Source organism: Lissotriton vulgaris, unplaced genomic scaffold, assembly GCF_964263255.1.
Source record: "Lissotriton vulgaris unplaced genomic scaffold, aLisVul1.2 SCAFFOLD_622, whole genome shotgun sequence".
Lineage (NCBI taxonomy): Eukaryota > Metazoa > Chordata > Amphibia > Caudata > Salamandridae > Lissotriton > Lissotriton vulgaris.
In genome coordinates, this window is record NW_028246711.1 from 19,011 (window position 1) to 43,173 (window position 24,163).

Consider the following 24,163-nt stretch of genomic DNA (forward strand, 5'->3'; position numbering starts at 1 on the left):
AACAAGGGAGAGGGACTTTAATAGCTGTATAGCCCATCTACGAAGGGCTATAAGGCTATTAGAACATTCTGTCACTAGAGGACAGAATGTTCTAACAAAAAAAACAAAGCCTTTTGGGAGCGTGAGGGGATTGGAATCCCCTCAGGTTCCCTGAAGCCTTCGTTCACAGCCAGAGCTGTGAACAAAGAAACATTGGGATGTTGGAGCTCCAGACTTATACCAGTCATTATAAGCCCGGAGCACTCCATTGTTTTCAATGGAGCTCCCAACATTCCAATGTTCTAATATTTTATAATGAGGTCTAATTGAAAACATTAATGCATAACATGAACTTGCAGAGTAACTACTGCCCTGTGAGCCCTGAAAAATAAAATATCTGATTCAAGCCAAAAACAGACCGATAGACTGAACTCTGTGCTCTGGCTAACAATTAAGGCAATGCTCCCTTAAGGAGTTTAACAGTTACATCATGCCATGTACTGGCAGGAGGCTTAAAGCACCACTTATGTTTCCAGCTTCTAAAAGAATGATTCTGCAACGCACCAATTTTTAAACCTTATATTTTGACTGAAAAAGTATTTTTTCCAAGGGTTAGCCCTCACTCAACATCTTCCTTATGCCATAGTTTTATTCTGTAGATCTTGACAATCGCCAAATTGCATTTCTAGATGTTTTAGTAAGCATTAATGAGGCAACATTTTCAACCAGTATCTTCAGAAAATCAACTGGTAGAAATAAGGGCTTGCACTACTCAACTTTCCACCCAGACTCCTTAAAAATACATCCCCTTCACTCTCAGTTTATGTCTGAAGAGGATTTCTTCAGCGTCTGAACAATATCTGAATATACAGGAGGAATACAAGGTCAGATTCAGAGCCGGAGTACCCCGAGAAAGCATTGTAAATAAATCAGTGGAAAGGGCTCCGAATATTGAATTTACTTGTTAAAAAAGAACAAGCAACACTGCTAAAACCAGATTCTCATTCCTGTCTAAATTCCCTACAAGGAATTTTGACATTAAAAGAATTATAAACAATGGGAAATTTTGCATTCAGAACAAGATTTTGTTAAATTATTCAGTGAGAAACTGATGTTTGCTTACCAAAGAGTTTAAAAATATCAAGGATACTCTCTCGGATTGTAATAATAAATTACCAAACACAGTGGAACAGTCAGATGCAACTGTCGCATACATGGCTATAATGTAATTACAGGAAGTACAGTAGTACACCCTCAAAAAGGTCATAAGATTGTCTTACAACATTCAGCCACCTGTGATAGCATGAACTTCATTTATTGCTTGAAATGTCCTTATGGTTTACTTTGCGTCGGAAAAACTGAGCGGAAAATAAAAACTCAAATTACAGAATACAACAGTAATATTCAAAATCTCAACAAAAAATCAAGTGTGGCTACTCATTGGCAAGAATGGAATCATAGTATTTCTCAACTAAAGTTCCAGGATTCGGAATTGGTTACTTTGTTGTTGGAAGTTGACAATAACAAAAGACTTCTCAAAAGGGAGATAGTATGGATCAAATTATTGAACCCTTACAGCCCTTGGGACTATGTGAAAGGCCGAAAATGTTTTGTTATTTGCGATATTGGCCAGAGGGTGGGGTTACATTTATTTATTATCACAATGAAGGTGTGGGCATTGTTTTATTTTACCATACTTTATTCTACTTGTTTGTTTGGGTCTATTCATTTGTTTAGGTATGTGTAGAATATTAGCTGCCGGATGCGTAGTTTTGCATACACTGATCACCCAGTACCTACATAGACATTGATTTTGTTTCTCATAACACTTCCAAGAAGTCTTTCAAATATCAGAATTCATAGGAGACGGGTGAAATGGACCTTTTTAAGATGTCACCGATTTTGATGCACAATCTTAACGGTTGTCTTGTTTGAGTTGTTGTGAAAAGAGAACCAAAAAGCTTTTTAGTAGTGAAGGATAGCTGTTAGTTTGAGGGTATTCTGATTCTTGGAGTAATCATATATTTCTTTCGTTCTACATAACACGTTTATGAAAGCATTTTTCAAAACCGGTCATGGGATAGCGGTAAAAAAAACGTTCCCGATGTGGCGCTGATTTTGGAGCACAGTTTTAACACATGTCTTTTTAGAAGAGAAATCTAGGTATTTAGGTAATGAGTGGAACGCAACATGTTTTGGAATTGAGCAGGCTTGTTGTTTTTCTCTCGATAAGCACTTACTTGTTGTCTTTCCTAGCGTGAGGCCAATCGAGCACACACGTTTTTCAGTACTGTATGAACAATTTGTGTTTTGTGAGAAATGAAACTACTGCACATGGTTATGTTTTTACTAATGCTTGACTATTATTTTCAATATTGGTTCGGACGTTTACCTGTTAGCATGGGTTCACACAGATTAGTATTGCTGATACTTGTATAGTATGAAATTTGATGCAGCAAATCTTAAGATAAATATTTGGTGCTAACTTTTTGGTACTTTCACGAACTGTGCCAGTTTTTCCAGTTTGTTATTAGGTCTCCCCTGGCATTAGCAGCGCATACGCTGCTCTTGCCATGCGAGGGCTTCTTGGAATCCATACGATTCCAGAAGTTCTGTCTCCTCTTCGCCAGCAATTTTGATTCATGCGCGTCGTTTTTTCGGTCATGGATTATGCACAACACAGTGTAATGATTGCACCGGAGGCAATCATTTCACTGAGGGTTGCCACCCTGTCCGCTTTTGGTCCCGCCCACCGGCATTGGATCTTTTACTTGCGATGGGAGAAAGTGTCTCTTAATTAGCCATAAGCACTTTTTTTTGGTATTACCGCGTTTATCTTCAACAAAGGCTGATGTGCCTTTCATTTCTTTGGCGCGTCTTGTTTTTTAAAGAGCTTTCCCTGTCATGTGCTTTAACTAACTTGGGCCATCTGTTTTTTTTGTTTTTTTAATGAGATTTCACGGTCGTGCGCTTTAACTAACTTTAGTGTTTGTGCTTTTTTTTAAAATGAGCTTTCACTTTTATTCTTTTTTTTCTATCAGTGTTCTTAACTTACTTTTTTTGTGTGCTTTTTCACTCGCTGTCTATGTATGTTCAGCTCATTAACAGGCATTACACGCGTGCATGGCAGTTTCTCGTCATGCGTTGCACAGGTGCAGAAAGACTCCTCTACAAGCCTGCATCTGTGCACTGCAGACTCCCAGACACTACAATCGACATGGGCTGGACATGCTAGCAGGCACTGCCGGGGGAATGAGATAAAGCGCTGCACGCGTGCAGGACAGTTCCTCATCATGCACTGCACACCAGCCGGATGAAAACTCACTCGCTGTGTCTATGTGACAAGCTGCTCTCCATTTAACCATTCTGACACACACCATGCTTTCTCTGTAGGAAACCCATCACAAGTCTCTGTGGTATGGCTGACGGCTTAAGTTCTGTGTGGCACTGGATCGTCTTCCATAAATTACGAGATCATGCGCTCTCCCAAATGCAATTTGATCATCGTTATGCGATTATAGGAAGTAACCGTAGTGGCTGAGTGCTTATTACACCTACTGTCTCACTGTGTTCTGATCTGAGAGCTAGGAGGCAGTGTGACTGGCGCGTCTGGGCTCTAAATGCAAAGCAGCTCAAGCTTGCTGCCAGCGTCAGTGCCCTGGTCCCCGCTACTGTACGGGCTGTGGCCATCAGTCCGACCTTGTCCACCACATACACCCCGCCGAGCCATCTGAGCAGCGGCGCGCACAGGGCCATTGTTTCTTTTATAGGTCTCGCCTGGCGTTAGCAGGGCGCATGCTCTACTCTCGCCATGTGAGGGCTTCTTGGAATCGCTGCTGACGCCGCTGCTGACACACTAATGCTGATGCATCACTGACGATGCAGCTGCTGACACTCCGCTGCTGACATGCCACTGCTTCACGCCGCTGCTGACACGCCACTGTTAACACGCCGCGGCTGACACACCACTGCTGACACATCGCTGCTGACACACAGCTGCTGACCCGGAGCTGCTGACGCACCGCTGCTGGCATACAGCTTCTGACAACCCACTGCTGACACGCCGCTGCGTAATTGCCGCTGCTGACATGCCGCTACTCCTGACAAGCTGCTGCTGACATGCCGCTGCTGACATACCACTGCTGACATGCTGCTGCTGACAGGCCGCTGCTGGCAGGCCGCTGCTGACAGACCACTGCTGACATGCCGCTGCTGACAGGCCGCTGCTGACATTCCGCTGCTGACAGGCCGCTGCTGACAGGCCGCTGCTGACAGGCCGCTGCTGACAGGCCGCTGCTGACAGACCGCTGCTGACAGGCCTCTGCTGACAGACCGCTGCTGACAGACCGCTGCTGACAGACCGCTGCTGACAGACCGCTGCTGACAGACCGCTGCTGCTGACAGACCGCTGCTGCTGACAGACCGCTGCTGCTGACAGACCGCTGCTGCTGACCGGCCGCTGCTGCTGACCGGCCGCTGCTGCTGACCGGCCGCTGCTGCTGACCGGCCGCTGCTGCTGACCGGCCGCTGCTGCTGACAGGCCTCTGCTGCTGACAGGCCTCTGCTGCTGACAGGCCGCTGCTGCTGACAGGCCGCTGCTGCTGACAGGCCGCTGCTGCTGACAGGCCGCTGCTGCTGACAGGCCGCTGCTGCTGACAGGCCGCTGCTGCTGACAGGCCGCTGCTGCTGACAGGCCGCTGCTGCTGACAGGCCGCTGCTGCTGACAGGCCGCTGCTGCTGACAGGCCGCTGCTGACAGGCCGCTGCTGACAGGCCGCTGCTGACACGCTGCTGCTGGCACGCCGCTGCTGGCACATCACTGCTGACCCATTCTGTGCACCCCACTGCTGACATGCCACTATTGTGCACCTCACTGCTGACACGTCTCTGCTGTGCACTTTACTGCTGATACACCACTGCTGTGCATTTCACTGCTGACACACCACTGCTGCTGACACACCACTGCTGCTGACACACCACTGCTGCTGACACACCACTGCTGCTGACACACCACTGCTGCTGACACACCCCTGCTGTGCACTTCGCTGCTGGCACAACACTGCTGACACACCACTGCTGTGCGCCCCAGTGATGAAGGCAGAATTGAATGCAACTTGGAGTCAGAACTGCATCAATCGGGCATGGGGGAAGGACTGAGAGGGTCACTGGACCAGTTAGAACACTATTTATACATCCCTGGTGAGAATTTGGACTGGTATAAGGGACAAGCAGAGGCCAATGGGCTGGATACCTCTCCAGAAACTAGTATGCTCTCTACACCTACTGTGGCCATGGAGGAGGGAGCATCTTATGCAAAGGTCGCGAAGAGGGCAGCAGAGGTCCTGGAGCTGTCCTCAGTGCAGGTCAAGACTACCCTCTTAACCGAAGTGCTACAGCCTGGTGCTTCCTCATCTGAACCCCTTTTGCCCGTCATTGAAGCACTGTCGGATATCCTTCTAGGCACTTGGTCCAAGCCTAGCACAGGGGCTCCTGTAAATCGAACAATAGCACGCTGCCATCGCCCAACTTTGGATGATCCTAGTTTATTCAGCCAGCACCCCACCCCTGAGAGCTTGGCGGTCCAAGCCTCAACATCTCATGGCACGTTCCCTGCCGCTCCTCCGGACAGGGAATCCAAGAGGCTGGACACACTTAAGAAAAAAATGTTTTCTTCCACCAGCCTGGCATTGCGGTCAGTGAATACAGCATACCTTTTGGGCCATTTCCTCCTTACACTATGGGAGATGGTTGTGGAATTGCTGCCACAGGTCCCAGATGACCCCGCGGTCATCCTCTCCCAAGTAGTGAAAGACGGTAGGAATGCAGCAAAGTTCACCATTCGGTGTGGTCTGGATACGACTGACTCACTGGGCAGAGCGGTTTTGTTGACGGTGGCCTTGCGGCACCATGTCTGTCTGAGAACATCTAGCTTTTCGGGGGATGTCCAGGCCAACCTCATGGACATGTGCTTCAATGAGGCTCATCTCTTCAGAGCGAAGGTAGACTCAGTGCTGGATTTCTTTAAGGACTCGCGAGCTACAGCCATGTCCTTGGGCCTCTCAGTGACATCACGCTTCTAGTCTGCCTTTTGCCCCTTTCGAGGCTATGGAAGGTGCTTTCAACTGCGCCAGCCATACTCAATCCACCGTCCTACTCAGGCTTCCCAAGTTGTGCGAGAACGTGGATGCGGTGCAATCCAATGACGTGGGAATGGTAGCCAGAAGTCATCCGCCACCAACTCCACTGCAGCCTCAACGCTCTTCCTAGTTTGGTTATGGAAGACCATGGGAGTCCAGTTGGAGGGAGAATCCAACTTCATCTTCTCCACTGGCAGTCCATTGCATCAGACAAATAGGTCTTGCAGATCATTTGGCAGGGTTACTCACTCCCTTTCCAACCTTTCCCTCTCTCTGTACTTTCATTTCATGAATGGCTGATAGATCTTCTTTTCTTGCTTCAAGAGGAAGTTACAGCTCTTCTGGCCAATGGGGCTATAGAAGGGGTTCCGATATCAGAAGTAGGCGGTGGTGGTTGTTCCCGCTACTTTCTGATACCCAAGAAGGACAACTGTCTTCATCCTATTCTAGACCTCTAAACTGTCAATTTCTTCCTCAAAAAGGCCAAGCACAAGATGCTCACATTGGCTGGGGTGTTGTCTGCCCTAGACCAAGATGACTTGCTGGTAGCATTGGACTTTGAGATGTCTATTTACATCGCCATCTTGCCAGCCCACAGGTGTTAACTGTGGTTCAAGGTAGGCCACAAGCACTTTCAGTTCACGGTGCTCACCTTTGACCTTACCAGTGCCCTTTGGGTGTTCACCAGGTAATGGCAGTGGCGGCAGCTCATCTGAGAAGGTGAGGAGTGTCAGTCTTCCTCTACCTCGACGACTGACTGTTGCAGGGGGCCTCACCGAGGACTGTCGTTTTCCACTTCCTGACTATGGCGGACCTTCTTCATTCGCTGGGGTTCACTATAAATGGGCTGAATCACACCTGATTCCTTCTTGGATGCTCCTTTTCATCAGAGATGTTCTGGACACAATCCAGTTTCCGGTTGATTCTCCCAGCAGTGAGTCCAGGATATTGAGGTTATGATACAGATGTTTCAGCCACTATCCTGGATTTTGGTGAGAATGACTCTGAAGCTGCTGGGCCTCATGGCCTCCTGCATCCTGTTAGTAAATCATGCCAGATATCATATGCAGGTTCTGGGAACTGAAGTCCCAGTGGGCACAGCTTCAGAGCAAATCTCTTTCATGTGGTCCAAATCTCGGAGGGAACTGTAAAGGACCTGTATTGTAGGCTAACGAACCACAATTGGGTCAAAGGCAGATCCCTATTCCTTCCCCAACCAAATTTCACAGTAGTGACAGATCTGTCACTCCTGGGATGGGTGGCCATCTGGGAAAGGTGGAGATCAGAGGACTCTGGTCTCCAGCGGAATCCGGACTCAACCTGTTGGAGCTCCAGGTGATCTGACTAGCATTAAAATATTATACAGAAACGTCAATAGACTCCCTCTCTGCCTCTTTTTCAGATATTCTACTCTGTTCTAAATCCTTCTAAATCCTTGCCCAGCTGGGCTCAGCTCTTGATACTTTCAGGGGTTTTCATTCTGCTCTGTCTGCTTTCCTGCAGTTGCCTGACCAACCCTCTTTATTTACGTTCCCTATTGTAAATAGGTTTCTGAAAGGCCTTGTACATATGCTTCCCCCTTCACCCTTCATCATGCCTCGTGGGATCTGAACCTGGTTCCCACTTTCCTTATGTGTGCTCCCTTTGAGCCGTTACACAGTTGTCCCCTCCGGCTGCTTACCTTCAAGACAGGCTTTCTAGTGGTGATAACATCTGCCTGGAGGGTCAGTGAGCTGCAGGCTTTATCATCCAAACCTCCCTATTTGATGATATTCCTGGACAAGGTGGTGCTTCGCCCTCGGGCCTCTTTCCTACCTAAGGTGGTGATCCCATTCCATTTGGGACAATCTTTTATCCTGTCCACCTTTTATGCTCCTCCACACTACTCTAAAGAGGAGAAACAACTTGACCGTCTGGACCCGAAATCAGAGTTGTCATTCTACCTTGACAGCACAAAAGAGTGGATGACCAACTTTTTGTGGGCTATGTATTGGCTACAAAACGTGGTGCAGTCAGAAACTAACTATTTGGAGCAGTGGTGTTCACTGTATCAAGATCTGCTACGTCTTGGCTAAAAAGCAGCCTGCTGAGGGCGTACGTGCCCATTCTACCAGGGGAAAATATGCAACCATGGCGTTGGCTCATGGTGTTCCAGTCCTGTACATCTTCCAGGCAGCAACGTGGGCATCTCTGCACACGTTTGTCCAATACTACTGCCTGGATAGTCAGGTCTGCAGGGATATTCATTTCACCTGTTCGGTCCAGCATGACTTCTTAGTTTAATCAATCTGTCCGCAGCCCCCTGCCTGGATGCTATGGCTTGGGTATCTATTCAATGGTAAAAAAATCTGCAGCTAGAAGTGTCTATCAGAAGGACAAGTTACTTACCTTCTGTAAATCATTATGTGGTAGAGACAATATCTAGTTGCAGATTCCTTACGAACCCACCCATGCCTCCCCTCTCTGCGGACACATTTATAGGGCAATGGTTGCTCCCTTCTCAGGGCCCTAGATTGGACACTTACTAGGCTGTTCACTTCATGGCTCTGCACTTCTGGCAAGCAAAATGTGTGAAAAGTAACTGATGTCTGCATGCTGAAGTGGCACCTATATAGGTGATCGCAACATCAAATCCAACGTATGTCCAACTGAAGCCAAACTAAGCCGCTCAACGGCGCGCTGGGGTATTGCTCACTCAAAATATTCCGGATCCAATCTAATGCCTGGGAAATTCAAAGGTAAGGAATCTGCAGTTATATATTGACTCTACCAGATAATGCTTTACCGAAGGTAAGAAACATGTTCCTTAAGAAAGACTAGGTCGCAGTCAAATTACAGGACTTTGACTTCTGAACATTCATTCTGTAAGACATGTTCAAAATGTTGATTCTGGTTCAGATTTTCTTTTCACCCTGGATCCAGGAGACTGTATGGTGTATTTGAACTTGCAATAGGCATGTATTTCAATAATGTTTTTGTTCAAGTTTAAACAGCTAAAATTGTTCACAATCCTGCCCTTTGACCTCACCTCAGGCTCTGTGGTGTTTACGAAGGTGAAGATTGTGGTTGTGGTCTAAGTTTTCAGGTCTGGGATGCATCTATTCTTGTACATCGAGGATTAGCTGCAGTCATTTGTGGACCACCTTCTCCAGCAATGTGCCAAAATTCCACCTGCAGTGTACACGAGGATCCCATTTGCAGGGGCCGCCCTGAACATAGTCATGCAAAGCTTTTCTGACCCTGCAACATGCCCGGGAATCCTATGTTTCAGGCTCGCAACTGGGTTGGGAGTACATGAAGCCAAGAAGCTGTGGAGCTGTCCCTTCTTGGCTTCATGTATCCTGATGGTCGTTTCGGCCTGGTGTGTCACATGCTGACCCTGCAGTAGAACCTATGTGTGGAGTAAGCTAAAAGCTAGGGCTGCCTGTTGGACAACATCCATATTTCGGAAGAGGTAGTAATGGGACCTTCAATGGTGGTTGTCGCAGACCGACCTGACTTGCGGCAAACTTTCCTACCGACCTCACCTAGAGCTCACAGTAGTGATGGATGCATTGTCCTGGTTTTAGGGCATTCATCTGGGAGAGATAGAGATTGAGGGTCTCTGGTCCCTAGTAGAGCAAAGACACACATCAAACCTCTGGAGCTTTATGACTTTTGATTGGCTCTGAAGGCCTTTCTTTCCTCCACAAGAGGAAAGCCAATTCAGGGGTCGATGGACAACCCGACCCCCATGTAGGGCATTATAGGGTTGCAGGAGGCACTGCTGCTTAATAAATGGTTGAAGTACTAGGGGAGCTCTCAGGAGGTCAACCATTTGGAAAGTTCTCTGAATGACAGGGCGGACAATCTCATATGGTGGGTCGCGAATGGGATCTCATATGCAGATGGTTCAAGACTTCACCCGATGGGGCATACCCTGGCTGAATATTTTCACTACCATGGGAACACAGTGTCACAACTACTGTGCGTTGGAGTTTCCACCAAGAGAATGCCTAGGAAACACTTTCCGTCTGAAGTGGAACTCCAGTCTACTTTACGCCTTTTCACCCCTACCTCTGTTTCCCAACGTTGTGAGGTTGGTTAGAATAGACTTGTATCAGCAGATTCTGCTATTCTGCCCCAGACTGACCTAGAAGAGAGTTGTACTCTGATCTTCAGAGCCTGAGTATCTGCCCTCTGTTTCTTCTACTTCTTCTGGAGAATGCCACATCTCAGCAACAGGGCAGGGTCCTCCATGTAAATCCCCACACCTTGAAATTCCATGTGTGGAGCTTGAGCGGAACCAACTAAATGGGTTTGGTCTGCCCGCTGAAGTAGTAGATGGTATTCTCATGTCTAGGCACCCATCCACTGGTTGTTGGGCAAATTTCGTGGCCTGATGCAGAGACCATTATGTTGACCGTCTACAGGCAAAACTGGCTGATGTTTGAGGTTTGTTTTGTCTTTGGCCCAGCAAGGTTTTGTGGCCAGTGTTAAATGATTCTTATCAGACCTATGTACGTTTGCCTAACCAACCTTCATTATTCAAGTCAACAGTTGTGATGCGATTTTTAAAGGGGCTTACACACATGTTTCCTCCTGCACCCAGTATTATGGCACAATGAGATATTAACTTGGTCCTTGTGTTGATGAGGTGCACACCCTCGAGCATATGCACAATTGCTCACTAAGATTGCTGACCATTATGATGGTATTACTCATTGGTTACTTCTGCACACCTTGTCAATGAGCTGCAGGTGCTGTTAATTGGAAACTCATGACACCTTCTTTCTGGATAAATTGATTCTGTGAACTCGCACCTCTTATCTGCGATATGTGGTATCAACCTTCCACATTGGAGAGTCCACCATTTTCTCCCTTTTTTCCTACACCTATCTCACACCTCTGAGGAGGAAAGGCTTCACAGGCTGGACCATAGAAAAGCTATTAGCTTTTACATCAAGTGCATAAAGGAGCACCCAATAGATGCTCCCGTGTTTATTGGAAGTGTTTATTAGGGAAGATTGTCCAGAAGCAGACTTAAATCAGGTGGATCATCCTGTGTATTAAAACATGCTACAAAATGAAAAAACGAATAGAAGAGCTGTCCAACTACCCTGAATTACTTGCCACAGGAAAAATAAAACTGCTGATGTGTCCAGTCTGGGCCTATACACCAGAAGGAGAAAAGACATTAAATCCTACTTGTGTATGGTGGAGGCAATCTTTCTGGACTGATGTATGATGGAATGCATGGTATGTAAGACGGGAGTATGGTACAGGCGAGCTCATGGGGGCATGTTGTTGAATTGTGTAGTGATATGGTCTTTGTTTTTAAACAAATGAATGTTGTTTACATTATGTATACAAATAATGTTAAGAAAAAATGATGATATAAATGTTTGGTAAAACATTTTTTTTAAATTAGAATTTTATGAAATACATTTTCAAAATTGATCTGGATATGTTCACTGTGTGATTTTTCCCTGTGTGACAAGTAAATCAGGATTGTAGGACCACTCTTCTATTCATTTTGTTGCACCCCGCCCCCGGTCCTAAGCCTGACTTTGAAAGTTGTATTGGTAGAGGGGAGACTCTTGTGCATTTTTTTAAAACATGCTACATTCAGGCTGAAATGGAGCCTCTAAGGCCTTCAGGCTCATTCAACCAGCACCAGGGCCGCCACTCCTCCATTAGCAAGCGGTTTTCCGGGATTGGGCATCTAGCAGGCTGCGAAATTGGCATCCATTCTCACTTTCATCAGGCATTACTGTGTCGACAACCAAGTCCATGGAGTGGCCCAGTACATCTCAGTCGTGCAGGACGTCCTGGTATAATTCCATTCCTCAGATTCGCCTTTCTCACCTTAGGGAAGTATTATTTTGGTACCTGTTCAAAAGATGACAATTGTTCAGTTAGAAATATCCATCAGGATAACAAGTTAGTTGCCTTTGGTGATATTTTTTCTGGTGGTTATTCTAACTGCAAATTCCTCCCTGCCCTTTCTCCTCCACGTTCTGAAGAATGGACTTTTAAGGCTCTATAAAAGTCACAACCTAGATTTTAAACACTGTCACACTGCAGTCTTGAACAGTTGACCTGTGTCTAAGGACATGGAAGCGTGCACAAAGGTGGCAAAATTATATGGCTATTGTCATCTTTTCATTGAATGCCACAGGCTTACCATGGAGCCAGTGGTGCCACCCATCTGTGTCCGGGAACATTTTCTTTGAAAGTTCCAGACATTCTTTGGCATCTGGGAGGAATTCAAAAGGTGAGGAATCTGCAGGCAGATAGTGTCCACAGGAAAGAGCATTACCAAAGGTAAAATATTCATCTCTTTCTTTTGTGTGCAGATTGTAACCTTGTTGTGCTTTACAGGTACTGTGCGAGTGACAACAGCAGCACGTCTTGCCCTACTGGTGGCCAAGAATACCTCATTCTTCCCTTGTAATTCAGATCCATTCGCTGAAGGAAACATAGATGTATGGTGGATTGTGCATGATGGTGGCATGTTGATGCTGCTTCCCTTCTTGATTAAGCAGCACAAGGTGAGCACACATGCTTTTGGACTACTCGAGTCACTGTTTAATGTTGCTGTCCTACCCAATGCATTGAGGGTTGCGTGGAGAAAGAATCAGTTTGTGGTGAAAATGAGTGACATTGCCCTTCTCTTCTCCCTTGGAAGATCAGGCTCTATAATAACCTGATAGCACTATGAGTTTCTAAAGATTTACTGTTTTGTCAATTTACTTATGCTATTCAAGGAGGAGCATGATGACAACAGCAACTCCATTGTAACTACATTAGCAGTGTTTTTTGAGCCATTCTCTAGGCTGAGCACTATGAGATCCACATCCTCTTTGTTGTGTAATGATAGTTTGCTGTCACTATTCCTAGGACTTAGTGAGGATGAAGGTTTAAATCTAAGAAATACACCTTTTTTTCATGTGCTCCTTTTTAACATTGTCACTTACTTTTGCTGTCTCTATGCCTCATGGTTACGGAGCTTCCCAGATATGTGCTTTTACTAATAAACAGTGATGTATTGCTCTTTTCAAAGACTGGTTCACTAGAACTGTGGAATAATCTGTCTTTTATTTGAAGTAATATCCTCTCCCCAAATGTCTAAGGTTTGGCGTAAGTGCAAAATTCGAATCTTCACTGTGGCTCAGATGGAAGATAACAGCATCCAGATGAAAAAGGACCTGGCCACTTTTCTATATCATTTACGTATCGAGGCGGATGTCGAAGTAGTAGAAATGGTGAGGACGCTTTGAGAAGTCTTTATATGCTTACACAATGTAACAGACATGCTATATAGTTGTCCTTCTTTTACCTTCTCACTTACCCATTATATACCAGCTTCTTTATCTTGGTTATAATTTTTCATGGAATTCGGAATTCTACTTTCTTGTCTTCCTTGTCGCCTCCTCCACTTTCTGATGTCTCCTTTCGTTGCTTGTTTGTTGTTGCTAGTGTATAGTTTCACTATTAAATTACATACTCATGCTGCCACCTTTATCATGGCAATTTGAATATCACCTTGCATGATTGAGGGCCTCAGGACATTTAATTGTATACTTAATTTCGAATAGATACTAAATCCTTTGAGATTTCTCAATTTAGATATTTTAGATTACTCAACTTGGATATTTTACTACTCTTCAAACTGGATCCAGAATTATTTTAATCAATACAAATTTGCAAGGGGGCAGCTGCCACTGTTGTATTGTATTCTATTGTATTATAAGAGCATGGGCACTAAAGACAGTCCATAAGGGCTGCAGCGTGTATTATGCCAGCAGCCTGCCATTGCAGAATCCGTGTCATAGTGCAAACCATGAGTGAAAACACAATGTGGCACACTCACTTTGTGCCATGCCAAAGTCACTGCACGTGATATATGTAAGTCACCCCTACAGCAGGCCTTGTAGCCCTAAGGCAGGGTGCAATATCTTACATGTGAGGACATATCTGCATGTGCAGATATCCCCCTGTGCTGTCTACTTCAATTTCTTGGTGGTACAAGTGAACAGGGAACCCATCCGAAGTATATTTACTTGGCACTAGTCATTACAAGTTCCCCAGCTACAGATGGCCTCACTGAAGCATATGTGTTTGGTATCAAACATCATGTCTTAATAAATCCCTACTGATATCAGTATTGGATGTATTATGACCTACACCTAGAGGGCACCTTAGAGATGCCCCCAGAAACTTACTAGTCCTCTATGTGCTGGCTGACTGATATTGTTCAGACTGCCATCACAGACAAGTGTCTGACCCCCTTCATGTGAGAGCCAATGCTCTCTGAGGCCAGAAACAATGCCTGTTCCCGAGGAATGTGTTTACAACTCCTCAATCAGAATGGCTAGTGATTTAGCATATCAAGGAGAGGGGCTTCAAAGCCCCTGCCACCTTTGATATGCAACCCAGGCTTCCCACAGACCTATGAGATTTCACCCCCTTCCCTGAGGCTTGTTTGGCACAAGGACAGATACGAAATTAGCAATACAGTAGACGGTTTGCACCACCAGGCTAGTCACACCCATAAGGTGGGCTACCTGATATGCTCCACGAATGATGGATTCCACCATCTTATTTTTGATGGAATTAGGAACTCTGGTACAGGGTTATGCCCACTCACCACAGTAACAGGAACATCTTAAGGATTTGTTTGGCCCTGGGCCAAACGTATTTTGGGGGACCCTGCTCGGAATAGCTTTGAATTTATGATCTAATTTCAGCTCTTTCATGGACTCTTTGGCCAGGTCACTGGCTGTGCACAGGCACACACTCATCCAAATTTTAAATGTGTTTACATCTATTATTCAGGGATTGTGACGTGTAATATTGCTGTAAATAATCTCTGTGACACTCTCCTATTTCTCATTTGTGAGGTCCTATTTTGATCTAAAATAAACCTTTTTTCCTTTTTTAAGGATGTTGTATTAAACCTAAACACAAGATTTCTCTGCAAAATGTTTGTAACAGACTCACACAACGCCCACATTAAAAATAAATAAAAGAAAATATTATTTATAACAATCAGTTTAAAAAGTATTCAAGGTCACAAAGACAAGACTTTCTGCAAAGCAAAGCTGGCTCTATCAGGGGGCCTCCTGAAAGTAGAGGGCCTTGGGCCAAAGCCCACTTTGCCCATGCCTTAAAACGCCTCTGCACAGTAAGTGGTCATATAGGTGGTGTAGTGACCCCAAGGGTAAGTATCCCTTAATGCCCCTAAATTCAATATTGTTACAGCAAACAAATGATGGACAGAATGCTGACAATGCAAACATTCTCCCCCAGTCAAAAGATCTAGGTTAAATCCATGTTTCTTTTGCTCACTAGCCCCCCCCCCAGTTGGACCCAGCAGTATGCAAATCAGTCTTGACCCTGTGCCCCATGGGAACAGTCCAGACCGATCTGCCAGGCCAGGTCCTCCCTGGACTGTAAACAAGCATCCTGGGGCAGGTTTCAGGGTATGTCACCCTTTATCAGCCAGGCTAGCTTGAATCCAGTGGCACAGTGAGCAAGGGACCCACGTCTGGGCATACCCATCCCACTTAGGGTGAAAAGTGTTACAGCAAACAAATGATGGGTGGAATGCTGACAATGCAAACATTCTCCCCCAGTCAAAAGATCTTGGTTAAATCCATCATTCTTTTGCCCACTACGCCACCCCAGTTTGGACCCAGCCATATGCAAAAGAGTCTTGACCCTGTGCTCCATGGCAACAGTCCAGACCGAACTATCAGGCCAGGTCCTCCCTGGACCACAAACAAGAATCCTGGGACCGGTTTCCGGGTATGTCACTCTCCATCAGCCAGGCTAGCACAGTGAGCAAGAGACCCCAGTCTGGGTATACCCATCCCACTTAGGGCGAAAGTGTTACAGCAAACAAATGATGGACGGAATGCTGACAATGCAAACATTCTCCCCGTCAAAAGATCTAGGTTAAATCCATTTTTCTTTTGCCCACTACACCACCCCAGTTTGGACCCAGCCTTATGCAAATCCGTCTTGACCCTGTGCCCCATGGGAACAGGGTTAAATCCATCGTTCTGTCTGGACTGGTGCCGTGGGCATAGGGTCGAGACTGATTTGCATATGGCTAGGTCCAATCTGGGGTGGCGTAGTGGGCAAAAGAACGATGAATTTAACCCAGATCTTTTGACTGGGGGAGAATTTCTTCCAGGCTATCCATGCCCTTTTTGAGGCCCATATGAAGCGGTTTGTCCTACCTTGCGGTCTAGCTAACCATTCAGTCTTAAAATATAAAGGGATTGTCTTGCAAAAAAGAACAGTTTGGCAAAATAGGCATCTTGATTAAATTTACAGAGCAACAACAACGGAAAATACAGGGTATAGGGCAATAATTACTGCACCTATCAATGATGTAGCCTATGTAATCATAGAGTCTGGGTGCTAAGGACCTGAAGCCCAATACCCCTAAGCTTCCAAGGGAATATACCCAAAATTGACAATGAAATATAATGATCCAGCACTCCCCACAAAAAAATCAATGGCAAACAAGTATAACAAAATTTGGAATCCGTTCAGCAGGTCTTTTTTAAATGTTCTTTATTCTTATTCTTCAAATGATCTTTTGAAGAATAAGAATAAACAACATTTAAAAAAGACCTGCTGAACAGATTCCAAATGTTGTTATACTTGTTTGCCATTGACTTTTTTTGTGGGGAGTGCTGGATCATTGTATTTCATTATCTTGATTAAATTTACTCTCCCATATATGGATAGAGGTAGATGAGCCCAGCTCATCATCAAGTTGCATGCCTCTTGCATTACACCTAGGGAGTTTCTTAATATCCTGTGTAATTCTTACCCCTAAGTATCTAATTTCTTTCTTAACTAAGTTACTATTCCCCATCATATTCCAGGCTATAATTTCTGTCTTAAGATTGTTGATGGAATATTAAGCCACCTGACCAAATTTACAAGTCAGTCTCCCGATTATTGGCAATGCAGCCTGAAGCTCGGATGTGAAGACCATAAGATCATCCACATTGAGGGCAACCTTTTTTTCCCAACAATTACACCTAAAGGGGGATATATCTTTTTCCTTTCTATTTTGCTTGCTAATGGTTCAGTATATAAATTAAACAGTAGCCGAGACAACGGACACCCTGGTCTCGTCCCTCTAGGTATTTTAAACAGGGAAGTAAGATTTCCATTTACTAAAACTTTGGCACAAGTGTTTTGATAGATGGTCAGCAGGAGCTATGGTGGAGTTCCACGCCTCCACGTAGCTAGGATTCCCTGTTCCTGGCTCCTCCCCCTGACCACGAGTCTGATGGCGATCACCGTTGTTTGGCGTGCTGCTCACTGCTGGATGTGGTGTTTCTGAGGCGGCGCTGGAGTTTCTGTTATCCTCATTACCGGCGGCCGTGGAGATTGATTGCTACGATGCCTGCTGCAGTGACTGGCTGCGAGTGACTGGTGACGGGTTTGCCAGCTACGGCGTTTGGCAGCTACGGCGGAGTTTCATGAGGGTCGGGCTGCTTGCTGCTAGCTGCCGGGTGCGGAGTTGTTTGAAACGGCACTGAAATCCTCCATCATTTTCATTGCTGACAGCTGCAGAGATTGGCTGCCGCGGAGCCTGCACTGAGCCTGGGTTTGAGACTGTCTCACGGGGGAGGTGAGGTGAGGTGAGGTGAGAAGCTCTATGCTTTTGAGACGAATTTTGCACGGATACATTGTCTCAGGCAGGATCAGAGAAATACTACCTTCTTCATCTCTAACAGTCTCTGATAGTAACACTGAGATTGAATGTACTACCAGCTGGTGCACACGGAATTTGGCTGACTGCATACTTGCTTATCTGCAGCGCTACGCTTTCTTCACTGTAATGCCTGAACTGTTAAAATTGGCACATTGACAATTACAATTACCCCGTTGCTGATTCAAACAACTGTGCAATATTATACAAAATTTGTATTTCTGCAGTTCGGATAACCTGCAGACTGGGTGGAACTTTAAGCTCCTGTAATCCCTTTGACTTTTGGCTTTTGGCTTCTCGGTTTCTTATGGTGCACAGCAGACAAACAGCTACGCAAGTTTGCACTCTTAGTTGAACTCTGAGAATTTCGAGAGAACTCTGAGCACAGCACAGCTGCTAGACTTGAACCTGGTTCCAGTGGTGTAATAAACGGCAGCACGTTCAAATGTTCTTTAAGGGGTACACTGGGTGAGAATTTGAACACTCGGAAACAAGGAAACAAGGGGTGAAGACAGATAAGACTGTGGTTTTTCTATTGCTGGTAAAAGATTGATAGGACTGTGGATTTACTCGCAGCTGATTATAAAAACGTGGCGAAGAAGATAAAACCACAGGTCCCAGCATTCTTAGCGCCCTAGAGTGTACTGGACCCCCTTTTTTTTTTTTTTTTGGAAACATTTTTTGCCTTTTTTATTGCTTTCTGGTGAAAGCAGTGCTGGGTCAAGGCAATAAATAAGTGGGCTCCGCGGACAGCAAGAGATATCGAGATATACTGCCTTATAATTTTAGACACTCAGGTTCTTTCAGCCTACTAAGACTACGAGTTTGCTCAATTAAAAGACTGGAGATTACTGACTTTGAGGAGAGAGTACTTCGCCTTGTAATCTGATTATGGGCAAACAATTGACGGCTAGGACCAGGGCGTTGAAAAAGCGTCAACAATTGAAATCTGAGAAAGCTAAACTGGCAGGATCAGCGGCAGAGAGGGAGAACTCTTCAGCTGAAAATTCGGAGAGCGCTGGAGAAGGTGAAAATAATCTTCTAAGTGTGAATATAACAGAGGCTCAACAGCAAGATCTCGGTACCTGTGCTACCAGTGAAGGGAAGCAGGGGAAAGAGCTGATGGAGGTCTCAGAGTTACCTGTGGTCAGGGCAGATACAGCCCTTTTAAGCTCAGCGGTTAAGCCAGGACTGGTGCAAGAGGCGCAATCTATATTTTTATGTGATCCGCTGGCTTCCAAAGATGCCCTGGTGATTTCTACTGCTAAAGATGCTTTGGTAATTTCTACCCCTAAAGTCTGTAAAGTTTCTAAACAATTTCCGTTATTCGAGCGAAAGGGCACAGGACAAGTTAATAATGCAAATACGAATATAGTTGAGATTGGGGCATTTCCAACAGAGGCCCTAACTCCAACCTCGCTCAATTCAAGAGACTTTGCGACATCTGTTAGTAATGTGGTTAATTCAATAGACTCTTCATCCACAGAGGCAAAAACTGTTTTCTTGAATAAAAGTGGAGCTTCAACCACGACTGTCCCTTCCGCTGGTTTGTCAATTAAGTCACAATCCAGATCAGATTTAAAGGAAGATTTAAGGGAGGATGCGATAGCATATGAAGTGGCTCAGAGTCCGATTTTGAAGATGGACACTAAGATTACTGATGACTCGCAGTTCTCGGTGAAAGACATGTTAAATATGATTCTAGGAGAAATAAGAGAAATGAAGCAATTTCAAAAGACAGAGCTGGAAGTAATCAGTAATCGTTTGGATAAAATTGAAGACTCAATGACTTCTTTCACAAATAGATTTCAAGAGTCCGAATCTAGAATTTCAGGGCTGGAGGATAATATGACTACGATCCAAAAAGAGGTATTTACTATCTCTAAATCCTCCAAGGCCTTTGAAATCAAACTGGATGAGTTGGAGAACTATAATAGAAGGTCAAACCTTCGAGTGGTAGGTGTGCCGGAAAATATCGAAGGATCCGATATGGTGCAATGGATTTCTTCCTTCTTTATGCGAGAGGTAATCCCGGACTTTAAGGGAGATTTAACAATTACTCGTGCACATCGAGTTCCAGCTCGTCCATTCCTTAATTCTTCTTTTCCTCGGACAATTATCGTGAACTTTGCTGATGTAAGGGTCAAAGAATCTATTCTATCGCAAGCCTTTAAGCAGAGACAGTTCCATGCAAATCCTACTACAAAATGCCGGATTTTCTCCGATATGTCAGCGGCCGCAGCAAGACGGAGAAAAGACTTTGTAAAAATTTTACAATTATTTAAAGAAAAGGGTGTCCAGGCATCAATGGCACAACAGGCAAAGCTAAAAGTCCTGATAAAAGGCAAATTCTATTTGTTTACGGACGTGGATGAGGCACGTGAGATGCTTAATCAACTGCAGAGTTAATGTAAAGGCGGGGGGGAGGGAAGGGGAGGAACAGGGAGGTCGCAGAGTTAGAGGCGCAACAACAAGGCGCCTCCATGGAAGGGGTGAGTGTCAGGTGGCCAGCGTGGGGTGAAGGTGCTGGGCAAGGCCACAGGACATGGTGCTGGAGGGGAGCACCTGAGAAGGGTTGTGGGGTGGGTGGGGAAAAAAAAGAAAAAAAATTGAAGTTTTTGTTGGATTTTGATGGAAAAATAAGTTGGAAGAATGCATGTTTTTTTGAGTTATCATTGAATTATATATATGTCTATTGGGGGGCTTAGAGTGATCTCTTTTAACGTCAATGGGCTGAACAATAAAAAAAAAATGCGAGCAATTGAGCACTGGGTCAAGTTAGAACGACCAGCTGTCGTATTGCTCCAAGAGACTCATATAGCTGCGGCTAAAATTAACTCTTTTTCTATGTTTAAAACTTGGTCGGGTTATAGAGGTTTTTCATGTTCCCAAGAGTCTAAAAGCGGGGTTGCTATCTTTCTTAATCAGAATTTAGATGCAGAAATTGTACAGTATGAAGATGGGGGGACTGGACGGTGGTGCTGGGTTACATGCCTAATAAAAGGCAGGAAAAGACCATTTACATTTGTTAGTTTTTACGCACCAGTGGAAGATCGCGCCCCAATTTATGATGAGTTATTTCAATCCTTATTATTAGTTAGGGGGGACATAGTGATAGGTGGTGATTTTAATATCCTTATAGATTTAAAATTAGATTCCACCAGTAGGCCAAGAAAACAATCGAAACCAAAATCAAGAAGATCCATTATGCAAAATATAGCTTTATTGGATCTCTGTGACCCGTGGCGTCTTAAATTTCCACTTAAAAGAGAATTTACGTGTTGGTCTGGGAGACATAAATCATCATCGCGATTAGATTTTTTTCTAGCTTCAAGGTTATTAACATTTTCCTATCAAAAATGTCTTCATAATGGTTTTTCAGACCACGCAATGCTGCTAATTGAATTTGAAGTAGGTGAAGAGATGAAATCATTAAAAAGATGGATATTTAATAAAACGCATTTACAGGATAGTAATTGGGTTTCTTCTTTAGAATTAGAAATCTCTGAGTTTATAGCTCGCAATCTACAGACAGCTCCACTCCATATTGTTTGGGATTCACTAAAAGCATTTATTCGTGGGATCATAATTAGTAAGGATGCAGAAGAATGGTGTATTCTTAAACAAACTAAAACCTTACTTTATCAAAAAATCCACTCACTTACTCTTCGGCGTCAAGTGAACCCTTCGAGCGATGTGCAAAAAGAACTAAACGAGGTTAAACGGGAACTAAATACGCTCCTTTTTTCTCAGAGTGAACAGCAATTCTTAATTAATTCTCAGAGGGTTTATGAGGAGAGTAATTTTTCCGGGAAGCTCCTGGCCTGGCAAGCAAAAGAGCAAGCCGCCGCAAAATTAATCCATTCTTTAAAATGTCCTGTTACTCAAACTGAAGTTTCACAGACGGACGCTATTGGAACCATTATGCTGTCTCACTATAAACAGATATATAGTCAGCAGCAAATTATAGATCACTCTAGGCTTAACATTTTTTTAACCAAGCATAATATGCCCTCTCTAGCTCAGATAGATAGTGATTCAATGCAACAGTTATTTACTAAATCGGAAGTAGAACTAGTGGTTAAAAACCTACCAATTGGTAAAGCTTGTGGCCCGGATGGTTTCCCGGCCGAATTTTTTAAGAGTTTATTTTCTCCGCTCTCTGATTTATTATTGCAATTACTCAACTATATGTTAATGGGTGGTCAAGTTCCAGATTCTTTTGGGGAGGGGACCGTTGTTAGTTTTCCTAAAAAAGGTAAAGATCCAAAAGACCCTAACTCATACCGACCTATTACACTACTCAATACCGACTATCCGCGAATCTGTAAATATCCCTCCACCTATTACATCGATGGCAAAAATTAAACTCTATGCTGACGACATTATGTTGATAATCAAGACCGATATCCATTCTCAAACTGCTGCTTTGCAGCTCTTCGAAGAATTTGAGGCTCTAGGAGGATACCGAATTAATAAAAAAAAACTGAAATTTTAGTATGTGGAGGAGGGGAGGTAGTTTTACACGCGGATTTAGCTGGTTGTATCAATTCAAGACCAAAACGATACTTAGGGGTTATGTTTTCTACCTTGGTTTCTGAGTTATATACGTTGAATTTTGATCCACTTGTCCGAAAAGTCCAATCTTTATTTACTAGATGGGGCTCACTACCACTCTCTATTATGGGACGGGTGGCACTGATAAAGATGTCTGTTTTACCTCTATTCAATTTTTTATTTTCAGCAGTCCCATGTTTTCTACCCGGTAGTCTTTTCTCCAAAGTAGAATCCCTATTTTCGAATTTCATATGGGCTAAAAAACGCCCTAGGATAGCAATTAAGATACTCTATGTAGATACTGAGCTAGGAGGTCTATCTCTTCCTAATCTTAGAGATTATTACAGTGCATATTTTGCTCAGTATTTAGAACGATTTAAATCAGAAAAGCAGAATCCAAGTTTATTTATTAATTTTTTTTTGGATAAAATTAGCCAAGAGGCTCAAACCCCTGTTCCTTTGCACATTCCTAAATCACCCAAACTGACTCGATACAAGATAATGTATTGGTTTTTTAAACGTCGAGATGCTCTTCTAAAAAAATATTCCCTTCCGCAGTTTAATTCTAGAACTCCTTTAAGGAACTCTTTAATTTTTATGAGAATTAATATCGGATCAGATATTGTTTATCAATGGGAGCAAGTTGGGTTCACCACTTTATTTGACTTTATAAGACATGGGGCTTGGTTGTCGCCAGGAGAAATGCAACAATTAATCCCAGGGAAGTTTATGTTACTTAACTCATATGCTTCGATTTTTAAAGTTCTAGGGCAAGTGGAAGTAAGAATGATTGATTCTCCTTGTCAGTTGTGGGATGATTTATTTCTCATTTCCCAGAATAAGAAACCAGGAGCGTGGAAACGATATTTAGTTCAATATACTGATTTGGACCTTAGCGTAAGATGCATTAAAAAATGGCAAGAACAAGAAAATCATGTTCTTACTATGAATACTTGGAACTGTATAAATAAATTGAATTTCAGTGTTCTCCGCGGATCTAATTGGAGGAGAATGATTTTTTTTACTAAATGGCTTCTTTATCGAACTCCCGCTGTCATCTCAAAAATGTATACCAACGCTAGTGCTGTCTGTTTTAGATGTAAGCAACACAGCCCTGCTAATTGGTCCCACATTGCAGCTCACTGTACTAAAATCGTTCCTTTTTGGACTGAGATATTCGAATACTTACAAAAGTTTTGTGGAATTCAAACTGATTATAATGTTAAGTTGATACTTTATGGATATGACAGTGAACTCGAATTGTGTGGACAGTCGGTTAAATTATTATTTATTGTGATGGCAGTTGCAAGGTCGTTGGTTCTGCAGAATTGATAATCAATTCAAGCTCCTCTGTTTAATATTTGGTTTCAGAAAATGAGAAATGTCAGAACAAGCGAATTTTGTTATGCTAAGCGAATTGGGGGGATAAGGAAATTTGATAAAATTTGGAAATCTTTTTTTGAGTCATTTTGGAAGCTGTATTATGTAATCTGATTTTGAATTGTTTCAATATAATATATGCATTTTTCTTTATTATTTGAACTCGATATAAAACTTCAATAATAAAATGTGTTAAAAAAAAAAGTGTTTTGATAGATCAATGCCAGCATCCTGCAAAAGTTTTGCCTAAGTTATAGAACATTAGAGTGGATTGCAAGTAAACCCAATTTACCTGGTAAACCCAATTTACCAGGTGGCATCTAAAGTTATTGCACCTAGGAGTACCTTATATACGGTGGCAAGATCTATTGCACCAATTAATCTAT

At 43.8% G+C, this 24,163-nt stretch overlaps 1 protein-coding gene across 1 annotated transcript in view; it reads left to right on the forward strand.

The window, feature by feature from the left end:
* Positions 1 to 24,163, forward strand: part of LOC147665773 (solute carrier family 12 member 6-like) — a 164,512-nt gene that overhangs the window by 11,856 nt on the left and 128,493 nt on the right. The window contains exons 3-4 of the mRNA XM_086949490.1: positions 12,479 to 12,648; positions 13,231 to 13,362. Coding sequence (XP_086805616.1) covers positions 12,479 to 12,648; positions 13,231 to 13,362 — 302 coding nt within the window. The remainder of the gene's footprint in view (positions 1 to 12,478; positions 12,649 to 13,230; positions 13,363 to 24,163) is intronic.